At 48.3% G+C, this 12055-nt stretch overlaps 1 protein-coding gene across 4 annotated transcripts in view; it reads right to left on the reverse strand.

Annotated features, from left to right (window-relative positions):
* LOC138520683 (large proline-rich protein BAG6-like) overlaps positions 1-12055 on the reverse strand; it is a 1763116-nt gene that overhangs the window by 386265 nt on the left and 1364796 nt on the right. For all 4 annotated transcript variants that reach the window (XM_069632954.1, XM_069632957.1, XM_069632956.1 and 1 more), the window contains one exon: positions 3657-3759. In XM_069632954.1, coding sequence (XP_069489055.1) covers positions 3657-3759 — 103 coding nt within the window. The remainder of the gene's footprint in view (positions 1-3656; positions 3760-12055) is intronic.

Raw genomic sequence — 12055 nt, forward strand, 5'->3', positions numbered from 1 at the left:
TGCTTCTGTTCTCTTCCTGTGCGGTCCTAGTGTTTTGCTGAGATGTCTGGCACTGTTGTTGGTGTTAGGTTGTTTCGGTTTGTGGCCTGTAGCGAGATAAGGTCTCTTGGAGTTTGTTCTGGTTTCAGTTGTGTTTGCAGGGGTGTGTTCTGTCATCTCGATTATATCAGGTGATGATGGTGTGGCATGATGTAGTTCCATTTGATTAATTCCTTCTCCTGTTTTTCTTTTGCATCATCCTGTTCTGTTCTGTGACATGTTGCCATCCTATGGAATGTTGTGCTCATTTCCGTTATGTTTTGTTTTGTTTGCCGGGCCTGTAGCCCACCGGCAACAGCTTCCGGTGTTTGTTCCGAATGTACTGGTCCTTCTGTTTGTTATTGTTTGGTGCTTAGCAACTGTGGAGGGGTGTGGTCTGGGATTGTTTGCGGGCTGGCCTCTGGGAGTTAGGGCCAGGTATATGGGCATAGGGTACTGCTATAGTGTAGGCTGTTGGGCGTCCTTTTCTTTGGCTGAACTATCCTGGCGTCTGAGAGGAGCAGGTTGGGCCTTTGCCAGAGTTTCAGGAACAGCAGTGAATTTGATTTGCCCAAATGTGGATTTCTCAGAGGGTAGGGGGGAAAGATCTAAGTTTCAGGAACCAGCAGTGAATGAAGTACACCTAGGTCTGGCCTTCTTGTATATACAAAAAGGCCTAGAATTTCAGAGCAAAACAGTTCAATGAGGTACCTAGATTTGACTTTCCTGGATAGCGGGAAAAAGGCTTAGAAGCTCAGAGCAAAACAGTTCAATGGAACGTGCCTGGACTCTAGGTTTTTTGGAGTGATAGGCAAGGGTCACATGAGATTAACGTAAACAGTGGTGGACTTGCTGCAGGAATGTAATATTAGGGGTAACTTGGATGATAGAGGTGATATGTAATAGGCTGGTGGGCTCTTTCAGTTAAGGACGTTAATGATCGATCCCCCCTGCTGGCACCTTTCATTCCTTGTCAGTCGCTGCTGGTTGACGGCTGCAGGGTTCCTGCTTCCCTGGCTGACACCAGACATCAACTGAGGCTGCTTCTTTAGGAGCCGCTCTTTGCCTCGGGCCTGTAGCCGCAGGGGCTGCCCTGGGTGGGTGGCTCAAGGGGCAACCTGGCCTAATCAGATGATGGGGGAGGGCTTGGAGTCGGGTGGTTGGGAACAGAGACCAGGATATGGCTCAGTGAGCGAGTCGGGGAGGCTATGTCCACACAGTGCACAAAGAATAAACACAGGCCAAAAAGCCACAGAAAAAACTCACCAGGGACAAATGGCGACTCGAGGCGGCCACAGATGTGAATGCGTGCCGGACCTCGCCCTTCGAAGCACCCTTCAATAACAAAAAAAATGTTGGGCCAGTCAGATGACGGGGGCGGGCTGGGAAGTGGGGAATGGAGCCCTGGAAACGGCTCGATGAATGAGCAGGGAGGCTATGTGCATGCAGTATGCAAAGAAGGAAACAGGCTAAAAGGCCACAGAAAACACTCACCCTGGGCAGATGGCGACTCGAGACGGCTGCAGGTGTAAATGCGCGCCAAACCTCGGCCGTGGAAACACCCTGCAACACCAAAACATAGTTGGGCCAATCAGATGACAGGGATGGGCTGAGAGGCGGGAGGTTGGGAACGGAGACCAGGGAACGGCTTGTTGAATGAGTCAGGGAGGCTATGCACACATGGTGTGCAAAGAAGGAAACACAGGCCAAAAGGCCACATAAAACACTCACCAGGGGCAGATGGTGACTTGAGGCGGCCGTAGGTGTGACTGCACGCTGGACCTCAGCCCTGAAAGCACCCTGCAACACCAAAACACAGTTGGGCCAATCAGACGATAGAGGTGATATGTAATAGGCTGGTGGGCTCTTTCAGTTAAGGACATTAATGACTAATCCCCCTGCTGGCACCTTTACTACCTTGTCAGTCGCTGCTGGTTGATGGCAGCAGGGTTTCTGCTTCCCCGGCTGACACCAGACATCATCTTGAGATGCTTCTTTAGGAGATTCCCTTTGCCTCGGGCCCTAACCGGATGGGCTGCCAGGCAGGGGGCTGCCCTGGGTGGGTGGCTTAAGGGGCAACCTGGCCCAATCAGATTACGCGCGGCTGGGAGGTGGGAGGTGGAGAACAGAGAGATCAGGAAACGGCTCGGTGAACGAGTCGGGGAGGCTATGTGCACACAGTGTGCAAAGAAGGAAACACAGGCCAAAAGGCCACATAAAACACTCACCAGGGGCAGATGGCAACTCGAGGCGATCCTTATCTCTTGGCTTTGAGATGTCTATTGATCCCTCCAGCTATGAAAAGAGCTATGCATCTTTCTGAGTGGGGCTTGCACATCTTGCTGAAAGGAAGTTGTGCACAACATTTAATTGAGGGAACTGTCATCTTTCTAATTTGAGCTTGTGAATCACCTCATAGCGGGAGGAGCCATGCGTACTATCAGATCATGGTGCACTGTGAGATCATGAACTCTGCTTTGAAACATAGTTTTTTTCTGTCAGTACATAATGTCTTGTAAAATGCACCAATGTGTCCTTTTTTTCAAAATAATATTTTAATGGTGCCCCTCCAAAATCCTATTCGGCAGTTGGGCTTCCTTGGCAAGCTGATTGCTCGGTCAATGCCTTCAACTCCCAATCCAGAACTATTCATCGCAATGTGAACATAGGAAGGATCACAAATAATTATTTTCTATGAATTCTCCCAATTCACAAACTCTCTACATCTTTACCTCCATCCAACAGTTCCCTTTCTCCCCCTCTTTACTTTGAAAACATCCCCTGTCCTCTACTCCCTCTCACCAGACATGTATGTCCATTCCCACCTCCCCATCCACATCCAGACCAATCCAACATCTCTACCTTTCTCTTCTCCTTTTGCTACATCAATAAGAGCTCTAATGGGGCTGAAAATGACATGTAAGCACTATATGAAATATTGAATTGCACATTAATAAATAGATCATAAATGAGTGTAGAGTGTGGTAGAACTTGGACACTATTACCTCTACAAGTTACAGAACCTCATGTTTCAGTTGTAGAGACTCAATTTCCACAATAGTTCATAGTGAGGGCTGCTGACTTCAGCGCCTTGCTTACCAGTATAGGTTGTATGTTTATCTCCTCCTGTACCTGCTCATGTTGTTTGCTGCTTGAGCCATGAGCTCTCTACAATTTCAAGCTGTATGAAGAAGATAAAGAAAACCAGTACCCTGAAAACAAGGGATTTTCAATTGAGCAGTGAAACCTATTGAATATCTCCTCCACATGGGACTCTGTAATGGGAGCTTTAGAAGACATCTATCTCACCTGAAGAAGTGAATATTGTCTCCGACTAGTGTCCATTGTTCCTGTGAAACGTGTATGCTTTTACCATGGAGCAGGGATCTGCAACCTTTTGGCTCTCCATATGTTTAGGACTACAACTCCCATCAGCACTAGCCAGTATAGTCAATGGCGAGGGATCATGGAATGGGTAATTTAAAACATCTGTAGAGCCATGGGCTGCAGACCTCTGCCCCACAGCCCTCCTCCAAACTACAGATTGGGTGAGTTGTTTAAATTAGAAATCTATAGTTTGTGTGCAAGGTGACTCCCTTACAACAGGATCCATCTCCAGTATAACAGGACTCTTTCACCTGAGCAATGCAGAATGTGTGTCGCAATTCGATGAAAATGATCCTGTAGGAACTCTACGTTTGTCTGCGTGATATCCAATCCTTCTGGTACTCTGACTGAAACCTGGAGGAGAGTGGAACGGAAGAGGCAAGTCAAAAGATATCTGAGAAATGCTTTACTGCCAACAGTTAACAAAATGCACTTTTGCTACACATACGAGCGGTAACCACCATTCACATGTTCTCAAAATCTCTGTAAATCAAAAAAGGTGGAACAAGGATTACCCCTAGTATTCACTATCTCTACCATCAGGGGATGTGTAGATATATATTCATAAACAAAGAGATAGGACAACAAAATAACCAACTGAAGGTGTAATACTGGGAACCAACACTCCTCTCTAAATGGAATCCCCATACTCCTATCTTGAAAAAATAGATGGAGTACAATCAAAAAGATTCAAAAACATATAATTTATACACAGAAAATGAGAAAATGAAATGACCCTAAATTCGCACAACAAATGATCATGTAAAATACAATAGTGTTACTCAATTTTCATTAAAAAACTGTTTTAACAAATACATAGACACAACAATAGCAGCATATCACAACATCATAAAACAAATGTGTCACAGACAATACGTATATTGCGACATTGTTCTTGATGCCCTTGTGTGGCTGAGCTTTCTTCAGGGGAAAAAACACTTATTTTTTCGTTTAAAATTCTTTCAATATTGTGCAGTAGGGGTCCTAGGGACATCCACCAATGGATGTCATCAAATAAGGTGAAAAATACAAGAGGCAAAAAAAGCCTTCAGTACCCAGTAATCACAAACAAAATATCACTCTCCACCTCCAACTCTGGAGTAGGCCCTAAGCCTAAACCTTGGGGGAAGGTGAGCACCCATCACCATGACAGATTCATCAAGAGCCCCATAGGTCACCCTTGACGTGAAAGGAAATTACAACACTAAAGAAGAGTCATTAATAATCACTTCTTATATGGCGATATATAATTTAATAAGTTTGCCAGACCACTCTAATTGGGGTCAATTATATAATAAAGGTGGATAAGTCACCTAGGGTAAGTAGAGGAAAGAACCGTCTCCAGAAGACCAATGAAAAAAGTTACGTATAATCAATATCATGTACAACTGAAATATACCTGGAGGATCTCCAAGGCCGATCAGTTCTTAACAGTAAATGTCATCAATATCGACCTTGATGTCAAAAAGCCGACAGTCAGGGATCCAGCGTAAGCATGAGGGGCCCGCTCAACGTCAAAGAGCTGATGTTAGCCAATCTGGAAACAAATGCATGTGACCCACATTAATTAAATAGAACCCTACCACGCTAGGAAAATACTACAGGCAGAGGGCACACAAGTAGCCACCTCCTCTGTATGGCTCAACGTGTAGAATACACAAAGATCAGTAAAAGAAATCGAGTCCATACCTATACCACAAATGGCATCGTATCTACTGTGAAAACATGTGAGCAGCATATAAGAATGCACCATATAAGAACAGCGGCATGTAAGGGAACCACATAAATGAGAAAACAACATAAATGAGAGAACGCCGTCTGATGTGGATACGTGCAGGCTTCTTAATGTAATACATGCATCCGCCCAACAATGATGTGGCCGATATACAAAAGACTAAACTCCTCAGTCACAAAGCCTCTGTGAAACAAACGTAACCCGTATTTAAACTTACTTCTAAAATGAAAAGCCGGGTACTGTGGTAAAACACTCTCGTCTCGCGAACCGGCACGTTTAAATCCTATAACTTCCGCATAGTCGGAAAATCCTTCGAGGCGAAAGAGGACTACAACTCTGCCTGGCTTCAAATACACATCTCTCGCCATATTGAAAGAAAAAATGGCACAAACTGTAAAGTAGTTAGTGCAGGCAGCTCCCTATGATGCACAATATTTTAAGAATGGCATTAGCAGATGGCATGACAGTTTCAAAATAGATATTTGTCTAGTTATGATGTATAAAAGTGGTATAGGGAACTCAGAATATGTCATCCGTGTTTTTAGTACATCTATTTAGTCCCATACATATACAGATGCATATTTAGTACATTAGAGAGCAGGTGCATTTTTACCAACAAACAGAGGGCATGGCGATGGGTGCAGTGATGTCCCAAAACATGGCCAATCTGTATGTGGAGTTTTTTGAAAAAAGTGTGATCTATTCCACAGATAACCCTTACCAACAATTTTTGAGAAAATGGCTGAAGTACATAGATGATATCCTTATTATTTGGGACGGATCTAGGGAACAGGCTAGTGATTTTGTTAATTGGTTCAACCTACAAAATAGGTTTTTGAAATTCACCGGAGCCATTGAGGAACAACAAATTGACTTTCTGGACATTACCATATTTCAATATTCGGGTGCCTTAAAGTCAAACCTTTCAGCAAGAAGACTGATAAAAATGCCTTACTTCATTATAACAGTCACCATGCTAATCATCTAAAATCGAATTTGCCTTTCGGGCAGTTTTTGAGGCTGAAACGCAACAGTAACCTCAAGGAAGATTTTGTTTCAAGTGCCAATATCCTGTCTCGTAAACTGTTGGACAAGGGTTATCTGGCCAAACTGGTCAAGACCTCTTCCAAAAGGGCATAGAACAACAACAAGAGAGATGCACTTCTTGAAAAAACTAATAAAGAACGAAGAGAAGTGGGTACCGTATTTGTCAACACCTTCTCAAATTTGTCTTATAAAATTAAGACCATCATCAGTAAGACATGGAAGAAAGTTTACAACAATAATGAAATACCACCCCCACTGGTAGCTTACAAAAGAAGTCAGAATCTGCAAAATATCCTTATTAGGAATGATGTCACTATCAAACCTACTGTGCCAGTGAAACAAACCACTATGTGGGGTCTCCCTCCTGTTATGGGCCATTTTCTGTGTGGCCAATGTATCATGTGTGAGTTTACCAAAGCCACCAAGTCTGTACAGATCAATCCTGATGTATTATGGAATATGAGCAGTATGACCAACTGTAATACACAGAATGTGGTTTATATGATCACTTGTCCTTGTGGACTCTGTTATATTGGAAAAACCAATAGGAAATGTCGTATTCGACTCACAGAACATCGAAGCTGCATTAAAGACAAGGTGTTAGCAGCACCAATGGTGAAACATTTTGTAGATATGAAACATGACCACACCAACTTAGAATGGGTGATTCTAAAGAAAGTTGAAGGTAACAACAAAGATGAAATTGATCAGAAGTTGCTAAATTTCGAACAAAAACTGATTTTTAAACTCCAAAGCCATGTTGTAGGGCTCAATGAGAATTACCAGGTTACTCACCGTGTTGACCACCTTACTCCTAGTCCATAGTCCCCTTTCCTCCATACTTATGGGGGACATTCCTTACAGGAACTATGGGTGGATGGAAACACCCCTTACTGAAACAGGTTCTTCAGCACAGCCTGGCCGAACTGAGCGTCAGCTCTAGAGCTGATATCGAGGCAGTACTGCTTACAGAAAGCAGATGGGGAGGCTCAAGGAGCTTCTCTAGCGATGGACTCCCAGGGAACATACTTCTGAAAAGCAACCGCGGCTGCCTTGCCTCGCACCTGATGTGCATGGATACCTTTAGGAGGTTTAAGCTTTTGGACGGTGAAAGATTCCGTGATACAGGCAGCAATCCATCTGGAAATGGATGCCTTAGACGCCGGCCTGCCCTGGGGTTTACCGAAGGTCACAAACAGTTGGGAAGAGCTCCGAAGCTCGGCAATCCTGTCCAGGTAGAACTTAAGAGCTCTTCGGACATCCAGGCAGTGTAGAACCCTGTCCGCCTCCGAGGCAGGGTTCGGAAAAAAGACCGGAAGGGAAATCGACTGATTCAGATGGAATTCAGTCACTACCTTTGGTAGGAAAGCTGGGTTCGTCCGAAGGACTACCTTGTCCTTGTGAAAGACCAAGAAAGGATGCTCCAACAACAATGCCTGGAGCTCACTCACTCTCCTCGCTGACGTAACGGCTACCAGAAAGGAAACTTTCTGGACACGTGCTTGAGGTCAACCGTAGCCCAAAAGCTCAAAAGGTTTATGGCACAGCGCCGTCAGGACTACATTTAGGTCCCAAGGCGGGTGCAGACTACGAACCGGAGGGTAGAGGTGTGTCAAACCAGCAAAATGTCTTGTCACCACCGGGTTAGTTAACGAATAAGAACACCGGTCTGTAGAGAGGTAGGCGGAAATCGCCAAGAGATAAGTCCTGCAGGACAAGACATGAACCCCTGACTCTGCTAGGGAAGAGACAAAGGACAGCACCGTGTCAATCGTCGCCACCCTCGGGTCCAATTATTTCTCCAATCACCAATGACAGAACCTGAGCCATTTACTCTTGTATTGGGATCTGGTCGAGGGTTTCCTGGCTGCCTGGATAATGCGCATGTTATCCGCAGACAAACCCAAAGGCTTTAGAGCCGTGAACTCAGGCACCATGCCGCCAAGTTGAGCGATTGTGGGGAGGGGTGCCACATCTGCTGTTCCCCTTGGTGAAGAAGATCGGGAGTTACTGGTAACCTGATCGGTGGACACACCGACAGGTGTTGAAGTTCTGAGAACCAAAACCTGGCTGGCCACCACGGAGCTATGAGTAGAAGAGAACAGTTGACAGAACTCTTCAACTTCCAAATTGCTCGATGAACCAGAGGAAGAGGCGGGAAGGCGAAAGCTCTCAGGTTGTGCCATGGGATCTCGAGTGCGTCCCCCAGAGAGGATGCTCCCTGCCCCCCTCTGGAGGCGTACTGAGGAAGCTTCTTGTTTACCGCCGTGGCAAAGAGGTCCACCTCCGATGTGCCCCAACGCGAGAAAATCCATGAGAGGATCTCTGCCTTCAACTCCCACTCGTAGCTGACCACTGTCCGCCGGCTGAGGGCATCCGCGGTGACATTCAGCCGGCCCGGGATGTGCACTGCAAGCAGCCAGACCCCATGAAGCACGGCCCACTCCCAAATCTGGATGGACAGATCCACGAGAGGGGGAGACTTTGTTCCCCCTTGCTTATTTATGTAGTACATTGACACCGCATTGTCCGTTCTTATGCGGACCACCTTGTTGACAATGAGAGGTCTGAACGCCTTGAGCGCCAGAAAAATCGCCAGAAGCTCCAATTGATTTATGTGCAGGAGCTTGTCCTGAGGTGACCAGAGGTCCGAGACCTGAAGAAGATCTAACATCGCACCCCACCCGAAAAGAGAGGAGTCTGTCGTGATTGTCACCATGGGTGCTGGGTCCTGGAACCCCACGCCCACTGGCAGGTTGCTGAGAGAAGACCACCAGTCCAAGTCCACTCTCATGGAATCCGGGATCATTATCCGTTTGGAATCCGGGTCCACAGCCTGACGCCAGGAACTCCGAAGAGCCATCTGGGTCCGTCTCATTTTGAGACGAGCAAGAGGAAGAGCCAGTACACACGAGGCCATGAGGCCCAGAAGCCTCTGGAACCACCAGCCCATCATGCTCTCCGACTGCGTAAACATCTGACATGTGGCCAACAGATCCGCCATTCTGTCCCCGGTCAGATATACTCGGCAGTCTATCGTGTTCCAACGAAAACTCAGGAAAGTCAGGTCCTGTGAGACCGTCATGGAGGATTTCCGCCAGTTCACCGACAGCCCAAGATGGAACAGGAGCTGAAGGAGAGACTGGAGGTTGCCCGCTGCTGCCAACGGGCAAGGGCTGCGTAGGAGCCAGTCGTCCAAATAGGGATACACATGGATACCCTGGAGACGAAGATGGGCCGCAATCACCGACATCATCTTCGTGAAGACACGCAGCGCCGAACAGAGGCCAAAAGGAAGCACCCGAAACTGGAAGTGCTCCTCTCCCAAAGAGATACGGAGGTATCTCCTGTGTGGGTTCCAAATCAGGATATGCATGTACGCATCCTGAAGATCCACCACGCTGAGCTAATCGCCCGCCTGCAACGAGGAGCGAATCTGGCCGGGCGTGATCATCTTGAATTTCTCTTGGGGTAGGGAAAGATTGAACTGGGAAAGGTCTAGGATGGTGCGCAGGCCAGCCTGGTTGGGTTTGGACGCTGTAAACAGCCGGGAGTAGAAGCCCTCCCCTCGCTCCTCAAGGGTAACGGGTTCCATAGCTCTGAGGAGCAGAAGTTTCTGAACCTCGGCCTTGAGGGAGGATGAGTCCGACAGCTGAAAAGGAGAGTTCATGGGTGGGGTAGGGGGTAAAGGTAAGCGGAAGCCCGCTCGAGCGACTGACAAGACCCATCTGTCTTCTGTGATGGTCTGCCACGCCTCCCAATGAGACGCAATGCGTCCTCCCACCGGGGTCTCGTGCGAGCGCGGAAAACCCTCATTTGGCAGGTTTATCGGTGGCTGTGCCACCTGAACCTGATGAGGAGGCTGAGGAGCGGGAGAAATACCGCGTACGCTGTTGTATACGGCCGTTATTCCCTGCAGGAGTATCCACTCTGCGATTTTTGCGGTCGAGGAAGCCCCTAAAACCAGAGGAAGGTCGACCTTGTGACAACGGCCTTTAAGCTTTGAAGGGAGCTTTAACCAGAAAAGACAATGATTTGGCCGTCTGAGTGCTGTCTTTGGTTTTGGTGAGCTCTACATCAGTAGAAGAGTGAAAAAGCTCCTTACCATCAAATGGAAGGTCCAGAACCTTGTCTTGCACCTCCTTCGAGAACTTAGTGGCATATAGCCATGCTTGCCGTGAGGTATCAACCCCTAGCATCAGACCCCGAGCTGAGGTGTCTACGTGATGAGCCGCAGTCTCCAGGAGATCCTGGGCCAAGACCCTGGCATCGGAAAGGCCTCCTCTGAAATCCTCCAGCTTCTCGACCGGAATATGCTCCTCAAACTCCGACAGACCTCTCCACATCCGCATGTTAGCTCCCGCCAAAATCAATTCTGCATTGGCCTGCCTGAGCTGCAAGGCCGAATTGGCAAAGATTTTCCTCCCTAGGGAGTCCAGGAGCTTGTCCTCCTTTCCCAAGACCTGAGTCGCCATCGCGGAGGAGGAAGCTGCCGGTCTGGATTGCAACGTGGCCGCAGCCACTACTGTGGAGGAGGGAGGCGGACAAGATGACAAGGCCACTTCCTCCGAGGAATGTAGCCTGTACCTCGCGTCAATCTTTTTATTTACAAAAAGTCCCGAGTGTGGCTTTTCCAAAACTCTTCGGACCTTGGCCAGAACGTCCTTCTGCAAGAACAGGCCGGTACGGTCCAAAGGAGACAAGGTGAACGCCCCAGAAAGCACGCCCTCCTACGGAGCAGGTGCCTCGGGCACCGGAACATCTAAGAAGCTCATCATGTCCAGTAATAATAATTAGGCTTTTATATAGCGCTACAAACCCTCAGGTATCTGAGCGCTGCTTATTATTACCCACGGTGTGTGGTGCTCATTTATCGACCTCGGAAGGATGAAAGGCTGAGTTTGGCCCCGCCGGGATTCGAACCTGCGTTAACAGGCTCTGCACGGGTGTCAAAGCGGGCGCTCTACTCGCTGTGCCACTTGACAGTACCCGGTCATGGGAAGCTCTGGTAGAGCGGGGCAGGTCCTTGTTGTCCTGATCGCCTTGAGGGTCATCTGACAGATCCGGATCCTGCTGAGCCGTGTCAGGCACTGCCTTGTCCACTGGGGACAATGGTGGCACAGGCAGAAGCGCAGGGGGAGGCACCATGGGCAAGGGAGGCGGCAGCGGAACCACCGTCGGAACGGGTGGAGCCGGAGGCGCGGGTGGACATATCTCCTTGAAAAGCCCCTTGAAATATTCCCTCATGGGGTCTGTGCGCATAAGCGCTTGAAATTTACCGAAAAAGGCGTCCTCAGGAGATTGTTTTGGAACCTGAGGAGGCCTCTCATGAGGTGAACAAATCCAGGGACGTAACGGGGAAGGGTGCCACACCGGCCCCTCCGCCGACGTATCCACATAAATCAAGGGAGCCGCCCCCGCGGGCAACGAAACATTGTGCGGAAGAGGCATCCGGGCGTTCCAATCATAAACCAGCCGGTAAGGATGCGCACAAGGGACCTTAGGTTCACCCGAAGGACCGAACCCTACACCAGGGGCCGATGGCGCAGTTGTAGGGGTAGTACCTAAAATGGCCGCCGTGGTCGTAGCGGGAACGGCCGCCATTTTGTCCTCATCTGAGGGGAACTGCGGCACGTGAGGAAGTGAGGCAGGGGTTCCCGTCGATGGATCAGGGGTCTTAATTTTAGCCTTAACGTAAGGAACCTCGGCCGAGCCAGTACTATGAGGCCTGGAATGTTTCTGCGACATACCAACCGCCAACTGAGCCTTCGAAGGAAGAGCCTCGGCACTGCCGGTAAAATAAGAAACTTTCTTCTTTGCCCCCTCAACAGATCTGGTGTCACCACAGGAGCCGGAACGGTGCGCTGT

This window comes from Ambystoma mexicanum, chromosome 13 (genome assembly GCF_040938575.1).
Source record: "Ambystoma mexicanum isolate Mex_15411 chromosome 13, UKY_AmexF1_1, whole genome shotgun sequence".
NCBI lineage: Eukaryota > Metazoa > Chordata > Amphibia > Caudata > Ambystomatidae > Ambystoma > Ambystoma mexicanum.